The sequence below is a fragment of the Erythrolamprus reginae genome, unplaced genomic scaffold (assembly GCF_031021105.1).
Source record: "Erythrolamprus reginae isolate rEryReg1 unplaced genomic scaffold, rEryReg1.hap1 H_5, whole genome shotgun sequence".
Classification (NCBI taxonomy): domain Eukaryota; kingdom Metazoa; phylum Chordata; class Lepidosauria; order Squamata; family Dipsadidae; genus Erythrolamprus; species Erythrolamprus reginae.
The window spans coordinates 919070-931537 of NW_027248506.1; the positions used below are offsets into that span (position 1 = coordinate 919070).

A 12468-nucleotide genomic window follows, 5' to 3' on the forward strand; every position below is an offset into this window, starting at 1 on the left:
CAAGTATAAATTTCAAGTGAACATCAAAATATGTCTTTTGCTTTACTGACTAGGTTCAAATGTTGGGTTCAGTCATGATTTGTTTATATATGTTTTACTGAACTTATTTATTCATTTATATTTCTTTTATTTATTCATCAAACCTAGGATAGTAGCAGTTTGTAGAAACCTAACATAAGTAAAAAGTAATGATAAAAGAGGACCATAGGACAGAGATGGTAGTGGTGCATTTATGTACGTTTGGTTTATATCACATCTCTTTCCAAAATTCAAGCAAAACACCTTAGGGCTATCACAATATTTGTGGGTTCACATACCTGAACTCAGCTACTATGTAGAATTATTTTTCTCCAATCAAATCTGTTGGAATGACATTTTTTAGAACTCCCAAATTCTGAGATTAAGAATTCTGGGGATTTTTATTTCCAGACCTATAGTGCGATAGGTTTTAAAATAAAATGAAATATAGAAATCATCACATTTTTTTTTAAAAAAAAAGATGCGGGAGCAAGCAAATGCATTATAAAGAGGGACATTTCTATAGGGTAGCTTTCTCAAACCTGGTCCTCTGGAACAGGATTTGTTGAGACTGCAACTCTCAAAATATATTGAGAGATCAGAATACAAGCTAAGGTATCTGACGTAGCAATTGTACCAAGAGACGTGTGCGTATTCAGTGCCTGGAACAGAGCTATCGTGCAGCTCCGTGAACATTTCTTATCAGGGAAGAAAAAGAAATAACGATAAACAGTGTTCCCTCTAATTTTTTTTTCGGGTCGGGGTGGGCGGAAAAGTATAGTGTCTGAGCAGCAGTCCATAATAAACAAACAAACAAACAAACAAACAAATAAAATACCCACCCTGTTTTGCCTCGGAGAATTTCAAAATAAAATACTGTCCTGTGTGTCTATAACAGTGAGCTCATAATAGGGCAACTCTATCAATATCAAAATGCCACTTAAATAGTTGAGCTAGTTTCAAACTAGATTTTGATTTTCTTTCTCTCTTCCTTACTCCCATCCTTTTTCTTTCTCTTTTCCTTCCTCTCTTTTTTCTATCTGTTTCTCTCTCTTCCTCTCTCTCTCCTTCCCTCTCACTCTTTCCCGCTCGGCTTCTGGGCAGGTTTGGAAAACTCTGAGTTGATGATGATTTTTAAGTGAGCCATGGCTCACTGCTCAGCTTAGAGGGAACTATGACATTTTGCTCTGATAGTTATAAACAGGCTGAGGGTGAAATTTGGAGTAAAGATAGTTGAGTAAAGATATTCAGCATATTGAATTAGCATTGGGTGGCTGCTAGCCATGGTGCTGAAAGTTATGCATAGATACAGCATCTTGGCTCAGTCCTTGTTCAGTCTTCATGATAATCTCTTATTTGATTTGGGTCGTTGCCTCCTCGGGGCAGCGATGATCACAACAGATCAGAAGGCATTGCTACCTTATTGTAAGATTACAAAAGCTGAGCTTTTGGGGGAAGCAACAGCCTTAAAATGGAGAAGGTCAATTGCAGTGCTGTTGTTTTCCTAAAGTAGCAAACTTACTTCTGTTCTGCTGGGCTCTCTGATAGGAGCCTCCCGAAAATTCAAGGATACAAATTTCAGACACACACAGATTTGAAAATTCAAAACAATGATCTTTATCACAAAATTCAAAATAAACGAAGCACTCTTTTTGTATTGCAAAGAACACTCTTCCCAAAATAACCTGGTAGTCTGTACAATTTCCTTTAAGCAGTCATTAAGTACTTAGCTAGCAGCTGTGGAGAAACTTCACACCCCTTCTTCTTCCGACGAAGGGAGACACACACACACGTTGCTCTGCTTTGGTTTCAAAGGTGTGAAAAAGCAACGAAGTCCAGCACAGAAGATTCCTGACAAAACTGCAACAGATATTCTTCCACAACGGCCAAACCCACATGCTGTTATTTATAGCCACAGCCCTAATTACCGGAACCCCACCTAAACACAGGTGGCCTCCCTTATTTCCTGTAATATGTTCTTACTTGGTCTCTTCTACGCATAATCCTGCGCTTGCATGGGTCCAAAATGTCATCATCTGAAGCTATAGAAGATAAGGGAGATTGACTGCCTGGGCTGTGTGCCAAGCCCTCCTCTTCCAAGTCACTCCCACCTTCTTCTTCGTCCGAGGAAACTAAACTCTGAACTGATTCTGTCGGCAATAACACAGGCCTGTGACATGTTGAAGTTTCCCCTGCATCCACCTCCCCATTCCCTGGGGCAGGAGCTGGGCCAGAGCCCACCACAACAACTTCTGAACTTCCTAGCAACATTCCCATCATATGAGGTTCTCATACAATACATTTTCCTGCATCTAAACGTTTCCTATGCATGTTTTATACTACAAACTTTTGCACCCAGAAGAATTTATTCTTCAGCACATTCCTATATATGAAAAGCTTTGTGGCATCTTGTGAAATATTCAAAATGCCTTCAGGTGCTTGTTCTATTTCACTAGTATTAACATTGTTAATGTATACCTGCCTATCTGGTATTTCAGACATGAAAAGTGAGACATGTTTATGTAATAAACCTATGTAAGCCTCTTACCAGATATTGCTCCTTATATTGCCAAAGGCTATGTTGGTCTGCTATATTGAATGTCTTTGCAATACCTTGTCCTGCTTTAAAAGCCAAGTAAGCATTAGCTACTGGTGTAGTTATTACAACAATGTTTCTCAAGATTTAAATAGGTGGACTACCTCCCAGAATCCTCCAACCAGTATGCTGGCATAATTCTGAGCATTGAAATCCGTCTATCTTGAAATTTGCCAAGATTGAGAGATATTGGATTATAGTGTCAGGCTAGAGTTATAGAGGTCTAGATTCCAATCCCTTCTGCTCAATAATAACTTTATTTACTCGCTTTCTCAGCAGGTTCTGGGGAAATGAGACGAGAAGCCATGTACTATATACCATCCTGTACCATGTCACTGTGGTGGCGCAGTGTTTAGAATGCAATATTGCAAGCTAACTCACTATTCCCACTGCCAGGAGTTCAATTCTGATCTGTTCAAGGTTGACTCAGCCTTCCATCCTTCCAAGATCAGCAAAATGAGGACCCAGACTATTGAGGGCAATATGCTGACTCTGTCAACCGCTTAGAGAGGGATTTAAAGTGCTGTGAAGTGGTACATAAGTCTAAGAGCTATTGCCATTGCCCTGATGATTTATGGAAGGAGATGGTTTATAAATATAATGATTAATATTCCCCAATATGACAGAGTTCATATGTTGCATGCCTTCTGTTTTAGGATAGCCAACCAACATTATAATAAGATTTAAATGTGCACATTAATTTTGCTAATAAGCTAAAAGCATAACCAAGAACAAACATTATTCTGTAGGAATTGCTTCTCAAACTTGGCTGCTTAAAGATATGTGATCTTCTATTCCCAGAATTGCTCAGCTGGTCCTCAAGTGTTGGAATTCTCACAACCTCCGCAGACAAGCCGTTCCACTGGTTGATCGCTTTCTGACAGCGAGAGCGATCAACCAATGGAACAGCTTGCCTGCAGAGGTTGTGAGAGTTTCAACACTTGAGACTTTTAAAGGGAAAGTCCCGAAATGATGTTGGGAATTCTGTTTGGTGTGTGTGTCTGAATAGATGACCTACAAGGTCCCTTCCAACTCTAATAAATATCTATCTACATCTTCAAATGATCAAAGTGGAGAAACACTACAACCTTCACTAAAATTTCTATTTTGATGACAAAAGTACAGTGGTACCTCTGCCTCTACTTTTGAACTTTTCTAGATAAGAACCAGGTGTTCAAGATTTTTTTTGCCTCTTCTCAGTTTTAACTTACAAACCTGACCCTCTGAAACTGTAACCGGAAAAGGCAGGGAGAAGCCTCCATGGGGCCTCTCTAGGAATCTCCTGGGAGGAAACAGGGCCAGAAAAGGTGGGGAGAAGCCTCCATGGGGCCTCTCTAGGAATCTCCTGGGAGGAAACAGGGCCAGAAAAGGTGGGGAGAAGCCTCCGTGGGGCCTCTCTAGAATCTCCCAGGAGGAAACAGGGCCGGAAAAGGCAGGGAGAAGCTTCTGTGGGGCCTCTCTAGGAATCTCCTGGGAGGAAACAGGGCCGGAAAAGGCAGGGAGAAGCCTCCATGGGGCCTCTCTAGGAATCTCCCAGGAGGAAACAGGGCCGGAAAAGGCAGGGAGAAGCCTCCATGGGGCCTCTCTAGGAATCTTCTGGGAGGAAACGGCCTTCACCCTCCCTGTGGTTTCCCCACTCGCACACATTATTTGCTTTTACATTGATTCATAGGGGGAAAATGGCTTCTTCTTACAAACCTTTCTACTTAAGAACCTGGTCACGGAAGGAATTAAGTTCGTAAGTAGAGGTACCACTGTACAGGCTTCTATTATGCTAATACTATCTGTTAATCTTCCAATTTTGTTCCAGTCCAAAATCCTCTGGATCTCAGCTATAAAATGAGATCTGGATGATAAAGCATTAGAAGGTCTTGTGCTGATGAATGAAATGTTACTTGACAGTATATCGAGGTATTCAGGGTTGGGTTGAGTGCCTCCCTTTCACTTTAGATTGGCAAAAAACGATGACTGATTAGTCGTTTGAATCCCAATGTCATCTATGCCAGTAAAAATGTCTGATGAAATTCCCCGATGGCAAATAACATTAGAGAGAACAAACACACTGCTCCTGAAAACAGCATAATTTATATGCAAATAAATAATGGTGCTGCCTTTCTTCGGTTATCATTCTTAACTAGGAATGGCAAGGAAGAATTATGTTCATTTCTCTAGTTTAAATGAACTGGCCTAATTTGCACTTACCGGACAAATATTTTATAGTTTAGGTTTTTTTCCATCAGTCCCAGCAATCTAGTATTTTAGCTTTAAAATGTAAGAGTTGCTATAGCGTTTCTAAAGATGTAACAATTGGAAGATTGTTTTCTTTGCCTGTATCATGTTTGAGGGTGAAAAGGTTTGTCTCAAATCCAGGATTTACTTCTTCTCAAGTGACAAATGGATTTATGACTGGGAATTGTTTACTTTTACAGTGGATTTGTAAATTTTGAGATGGATATCTATGTTCTAACTTCAAGTCTGTATTGGTTGCCGATCAGTTTCCGGTCACAATTCAAAGTGTTGGTTATGACCTATAAAGCCCTTCATGGCACCCGACCAGATTGTCTCCGGGACCGCCTTCTGATGCACGAATCCCAGCAACCTGTTAGGTCCCACAGAGTGGGTCTTCTCAAGGGCCCCGTCAACTAAACAATGCCGTTTGGCAGGACCCAGGGGAAGAGCCTTCTCTGTGGTGGCCCTGGCCCTCTGGAACCAACTCCCCCCAGAGATTAGAATTGCCCCTACCCTCCTTGCCTTTCGTAAGCTACTTAAAATCCACCTCTGCCGTCAGGCATGGGGGAATTGAGATCCTGGTGGTGAGACCACATTTGGAATACTGTGTTCAGTTCTGGAGACCTCACCTACAAAAAGATATTGACAAAATTGAACGGGTCCAAAGACGGGCTACAAGAATGGTGGAAGGTCTTAAGCATAAAACGTATCAGGAAAGACTTCATGAACTCAATCTGTATAGTCTGGAGGACAGAAGGGAAAGGGGGGACATGATCGAAACATTTAAATATGTTAAAGGGTTAAATAAGGTTCAGGAGGGAAGTGTTTTTAATAGGAAAGTGAACACAAGAACAAGGGGACACAATCTGAAGTTAATTGGGGGAAAGATCAGAAGCAACATGAAAAAATATTATTTGACTGAAAGTGTAGTAGATCCTTGGAACAAACTTCCAGCAGACGTGGTTGGTAAATCCACAGTGACTGAATTTAAACATGCCTGGGATAAACATAGATCCATCCTAAGATAAAATACAGGAAATAGTATAAGTGCAGACTAGATGGACCATGAGGTCTTTTTCTGCCGTCAGTCTTCTATGTTTCTATGTTTCTAACTCCGGCTGTTCATACTTTCTCATTTTTCCACTCCACCAGGGGATTATCGGAGCTGTAGTAGCTCCCCGTGTCAAAATGGAGGGACCTGCATCAACGAAAAAGGAGGCTTTGTCTGTGCTTGTCGCTATCCTTTCGGAGGAGCCAACTGTAGCGCCAAGATGACGGAGGAAAATGCTGCAGCCATAGGTGAGTATGTGTAAAACATATACTGTACACCTGTTTCGGAATAACAGGATGACAAAGGGACCTTGGAGGTCTTCCAGTCCAACCCTATAGCCTAGATGGAAAACCACAAGTTCAGAGAAACAGACTTCCACAATGGAAAAAAAAACACCACAATAAGCTCTTTGGGGTTTGTGTAGGGAAGATGGGGGGGGGAAAAAATCAAAAGTAGCTCACTCCAGTCTGGTAATAAAAGAACCAGGACAATTTTTATTATTATTTTAGTTTGCATTTAGATTTCATTAAAAACATTATCTATGCCTTCAATATTTAATTTCCCATTTAATTGGGCTTTCCAAAATTTGAAAGTCCTACATTCTCCTCCTCTTCCTCCTCCTCCTTTTCCTCCTCCTCCTCTTCCTCCTCCTCCTCTTCCTCCATCATTGTCTTAAACATAGTTGGTATTTTTTCAGCTGCACAAGAAATACAAACTTGCTACTTTTGAAAAGTGTGTGCTTCAACACTAGAGGAAAAGAAATTGTGATTTCAAAAACATCCCCCCTTAATAAAGTAGCACTGGAAATACAACTTCTGAGTCTTCAGAGAAGGGCGGCATATAAGTTCAATGAATGAGTGAATGGATGAATGGATGAATGGATGAATGGATGAATGGATGAATGGATGAATGGATGAATGGATGAGTAAGTAAGTAAGTAAACAAACAAACAAACAAACAAACAATCAGACTCACACTTTTTCTGGTGTATTTTGACAGTGCTCCAAAAATTGCTTTCTGTACAATTTATTTATTATTTATTTATTCGACTTCTATGCCACACAATCTCGAAGAACTCAGGGCGGCTTACGATATTCCTAGATTATAAATGCTACTACCTTAGAAGGAAATTTTAATGTTAACCTATATAATTCTTTCAACATCCAGTTAAAATAGATTTTTTGCTTCTGAGATACAATTTAGAAGTCTATCACTGTGCATATTTTCTGTATTTATCTTAAGAGACAGAAAATGTAACGACTGAAAACAATGTATTATAAATACTTTGAAGCTATCGAACTAAATATATAAGGCTATTCAATGTATACACTAGTTTCACATATTAATAAAACACAAATCTGGTTTTAACATTTTAAATTACTGACTCAAATGTTTTCCCCTTCTGATTCCTATGGGAAACATTCTTATGAACTTTTCTCCTTACGAACCTCGTCACAGAACAAATTAAGTTCGTAAGATGAGGTACCACTGTATATTATATTATTATTGTTGTTCAAAAGCTCTACCCAGCTTTTTTTAAAATCACGTTCTGATCCTGTTATTTTATTGCTTGTTTCTTTTGCAGATTTCTCAAAGGGCTCTTACAGATACGCACCAATGATAGCCTTTTTTGCTTCGCACACCTATGGGATGAACACCCCTGGCCCTATTAGATTTAACAACCTGGATGTCAACTATGGAACCTCTTACGTCCCTGCAAATGGAAGATTTCGTGTGCCATACCTGGGCGTCTATGTCTTTGAGTATAACATCGAGTCCAGCAGCCCCTCCATCTCAGGCTACCTTGTGGTTGACGGAACGGACAAGCTCGCTTTCCGATCCGAAAATGGAAACGGAGACAAATATGGCACTAGAGTAATTACTGGAGATGCTATATTGGAACTGAACTACGGACAAGAAGTTTGGCTCAGGCTGGCCAAGGGCTCAATCCCAGCAAAATACCCCCCTGTCACTACATTCGGTGGCTATTTATTGTACCGTACCTAAAAGCTGCCATCCCATATTTCTTCCCTCTTACTTCTCACTTCTTTCTATGCAATTAAAGGAAATCTCATTTAGAGTTCCCAGGTCTTTAATTTTTGCACAAAACAGATAGAATAGAATAGAATTTTATTGGCCAAGTGTGATTGGACACACAAGGAATTTGTCTTGGTGCAGATGCTCTCAGCGTACATAAAATAAAATATACATTTGTCAAGAATCACGTGGTACAACACTTAATGATTGTCAGAGGGGTCAAATAAGCAATGAAGAAGCAATATTAATAAAAATCTTAGGATATAAGCAACAAGTTACAAATGGTGGAAATTAGATAGGAAATACTTTCCCCATGCTTGGGTTTCAGCCTTGCCCCGCCCTGCCCCAAATAAAACAGATAACGTGGCTCATGACAAATGGATCCTTACTCAGTATTTTCCAGTCTTGTCAACTTTCTGACTTGTACATTTCAGCTCTCTGAATTCTCATCTATGGCCTTGCTGGCTGTGGAATTCTGATGTTTGAAGTCCACAAATATAAACTGAAAGAGTAGTAGATGCATGGAATAAACCTCCAGCAGACGTGGTAGATAAATCCACAGGAACTGAATTTAAACATGCCTGGGATAAACATAGATCCATCCTAAGATAAAATACAGGAAATAGTATAAGGGCAGAGTAGATGGACCATGAGGTCTTTTTCTGCCGTCAATCTTCTATGTTTCTATCAATCTTCTATGTTTCTATGTTTCTAATATGAAAATGGCAAGATTAGGGAAACAATGTTGTGCATGAATATTATAATCTTTGGAGAACATGTAAAGTTAATTATATGTTAATAGCTGTTGAAATTGTCATGATATCAGTCTGGAGGACAGAAGGAAAAGGGGGGACATGATCGAAACATTTAAATATGTTAAAGGGTTGAATAAGGTTCAGGAGGGAAGTGTTTTTAATAGGAAAGTGAACACAAGAACAAGGGGACACAGTCTGAAGTTAGTTGGGGGAAAGATCAAAAGCAGCATGAGAAAATATTATTTTACTGAAAGAGTAGTAGATCCTTGGAACAAACTTCCAGCAGACATGGTTGGTAAATCCACAGGAACTGGATTGAAACATACCTGGGATAAACATAGATCCATTGTAAGATAAAATACAGGAAATAGTATAAGGGCAGACTAGATGGACCAGGAGGTCTTTTTCTGCCGTCAGTCTTCTAGGTTTCTATGTTTTTGGTGGCGCAGCGGTTAGAGTGCTGTACGGCAAGCTACTTCTGTTGCTCACCGGCTGCCACCAGTTTAGCAGATCGAATCTCAGTAGGCTCAAAGTTGACTCATCCTTCCATCCTTATGAGGTTGGTAAAATGAGGAACCAGATTGTTGGGGGCAACAGGCTTACTCTCTGTAAACCGCTTAGAGAGGGCTGTAAAGCACTGTGAAGCGGTATATAAGTCTAAATGCTAAGGGTAAATTGACTTCAGGCCGGCCCTATTTACTTCGTTTTCTTTTTATTGGGAAAACTGAAGCTATTCAGTTGTACTATGAAAGTATTTTTGCTAAAGCCCCATGAAGTAGTATTATGAAAAACTGTCAAGATATTAAGACCAGGGCGGCAAAATTTTGGGGTCATTTTGGGTGGGTGGGTGGAGGGGTGTTGTTTTGAATTAATTTAACTTGGCTTAGGGCAATAGTAATATATCCATATCACTGAAACTGCAAGAAATGAGACTTGCCTCTTTTATATTTTGGGGTCTAGAAGAATGAAAAGGGCAAGATAGACATGAAGCATGTCAAAGGTGAATGTTCCTGCTTTTGCTATTAATTTTTGTTTTTTTTTGTCCTGGTTTTGAAATGGGGAAGTGCTAGTGAAAAATTAGTGGTTTATTTTCACATTTTAACTGCACGATCTTGGGGAATTCTAGAAGTTGCAGAATAGGAGTGATATTTCCCGACTCTTGAATTAGGAAATGCGGTAGGTTTCATTTGCTAAATTCAGTATGTGGTTGAAACTATTTGCACAATTTTACTTTATTCTTCAAGCGTATATAATCCAAAGCTTAAGTCTCATAGTAAAATTAAATGTTCATGTTCTTATTTACCCGTGCTCTGTTTCGTAGCTATACAAAATTAAAGTATAAATATCCTGTAAAAACTATCAATTTAAATACTGAATTTCCAAGATGTGTAATTGGTTTTTGAGTTTTTGATAAATTGTGTGTCGTGCATGTAAGACATTAATAAATAAATTGAAGCATAGGTGAACTTTAAGGATCTTGGATGAAGGGAATTTCACTTGTTATTTGTTCTCTGCGGGCACCGCAGTAGCCATGAACTTAAGCTGGCCTGGCCCCATGTCAAAAGATAGCCTATGCCTGTGGTTAAATCAGAATTATTCTTGATAACCCTCAATCTGTCAAAGGCCTTGAAGTACTCATATCCAATGACCTAAGTCCTAGAGCCCACTGCAACAGCATTGCCAAAAAGGCTTTAAGAGTTGTTCACCTAATTCTTCGCAGCTTCTTCTCTGGTAATTTTGAACTGCTAACAAGCCATTCTATGATTCTTGGATTTCAACTTCCAGAATTCGCAGCTGGCTGGAGAATTCTGGGAGTTGAAGTCCATGCATCTTGCAATAGCTAAGGTTGAAAAACACAGCTGTAATACACCACTTACGGTATTTCAAAAGAAGTATATGGTTTTCTTGTCATCAACGTGGCTCATCACCCATAAAGCAGAGCTTTGCTGAAAAGCCAATTAAAAATCCATCTATTTAAACTGTATTTACTCAATTAGTCAATTAACCATATCAATTAAGGGATTTTCTGCCTCTACTGTTGACCGATAAGGAATCTGCGATGCCTTAAATGTCAAACAAAATGAGTTGTAGGAGCAGCTTTGTACTGTCAACATGCTGCAGGCCTGTTTTGCCCCCAGTGGAAGCTGCTGATGAAGGCTCCTCTGACCAAGAAGACATGAGTGACAGGGAGGAGGAGAGTGGGGCAGACAGCTCAGAAGGAGATCAATTCTCTAGCTCCTCCTTGGATTCAGAACAAGAGTTAATGAAACAGCCACGCATGCGGAGAGCGATGTATAGGCAGCAACAACTGAGATATTATTATCAAAGAAAATGAGGCCACCTGTGGTTGGGTGGGGCTGTGGTCATTAGTGAGGCTGCTATAAAGAGCAGCCTGTGGGTTTGGCCATTGTGGAGGATTATCTGATCGTTGTGTTTCGTGACTGCTTTACTGACTTTGACCTTTGTGTGCTGATTTTTCCCCGCTTTGAAACTAAACCAGAGCAAAGTGTGTTTCACTTTGTGAAAGAAGGACTGTGAATTGCCTCACAGCTGCAAGCTAAGTATCTCAGAACTGATAAGGGACTTGTACAAATTACCAGTTTGTTTGGAGACGAGTGCTCTTTGCTATACCAAAAGAGGGCTTAGTTTAAGTGAATTTTCGGTATAAAGAACATTGTTTTGAATTTTCAAACGTATGTGTGTCTGAACTTTGTACCTGTTAATTTTTGGGAGGAGTTTACCAGAGAGCCCGACAGAACATACTGCATATATTTTCTTGTATGTAAAGAAGTTTCTTATTCAAACGAATCCTGCTGCACCAGTCTGCCTGTGTGTGCTTTCTAGATTTAGTTTTCTGCAGCAAACTCTGACAATCTTCAGTGATGTGTTGCAGTTCAGGTATGTTTGTCAACCAACTGAGTGTGGTTTGGTGCTCTGTAGTTGCCAAGAAAATGTTCCAGTGTCATCCTCAATGCTTTCCAGGCAATTTTATCTGGTCCCGTTAACAGATCTTTGAACCGCTTGTCACTGATGAAATATTTGATCTGCAGACCAACAAAAATGCCTTCTTCAATCTTGGCATCAGTTACATTGGAAACGTCTGTGTCAAATAACAAAACCTTCAGCTATCTTGTTCATCACCTTTACAACAGTTTTCATCAGTCCAGGTTTTATGTGAAGCAGGCACAAATTTACCTTTGTCAACAAGTGATGGATGGGCCACATTCTTCTGTCTTGGACCAAATTCTTTCAGATTGATCTTTTTTTTAGAAAAAAAAAGTGGTGCAATTCTCTTGCATGGTTGTCCTGTTCACAATGTAACAATAATGCTTAGTATTTTGTTTATTTTATTTTTATTTTGTTTATTCTGTCAAGTACCTATACATAGATATAACATGGTTGATATACATAAGGAGAAGGGCCTTCTCTGTGGGGGGCCCAGCCCTCTGGAATCAACTCCCCCCCCGGAGATTTGCACTGCCCCAACTCTCCTTGCCTTCCTTAAGAGTCTTAAGACTCATTTATGCTGCCATGCTTGGGGCTATTAGATCCTTGACCCCCTGGCCAATGAATGTGTTGAGAGAAAGTGGATTGAATGAAATGACTTTTTAAAATGGTTTTTAGGTTTTTAAAAAAAATTAATTAATTGGATTAAGATGTTTCATATTGTTTTATTAGATGTTGTAAGCCGCCCCGAGTCCTTGGAGAGGGGTGGCATAAAAGTCCAATTAATAAATAAATAATAAAACAAATCTATTTACAATCCTATTTGCCAATGACTC

The 12468-nt window shown here is 39.7% G+C and overlaps 1 protein-coding gene across 1 annotated transcript in view; it reads left to right on the forward strand.

The window, feature by feature from the left end:
* The window catches only part of LOC139155722 (multimerin-1-like), a 53012-nt gene extending 42866 nt beyond the window's left edge, over positions 1-10146 (forward strand). The window contains exons 7-8 of the mRNA XM_070730984.1: positions 5996-6142; positions 7480-10146. Coding sequence (XP_070587085.1) covers positions 5996-6142; positions 7480-7901 — 569 coding nt within the window. The 3' untranslated portion in view covers positions 7902-10146. The remainder of the gene's footprint in view (positions 1-5995; positions 6143-7479) is intronic.
* The last annotated feature ends 2322 nt before the right edge of the window (positions 10147-12468 follow it).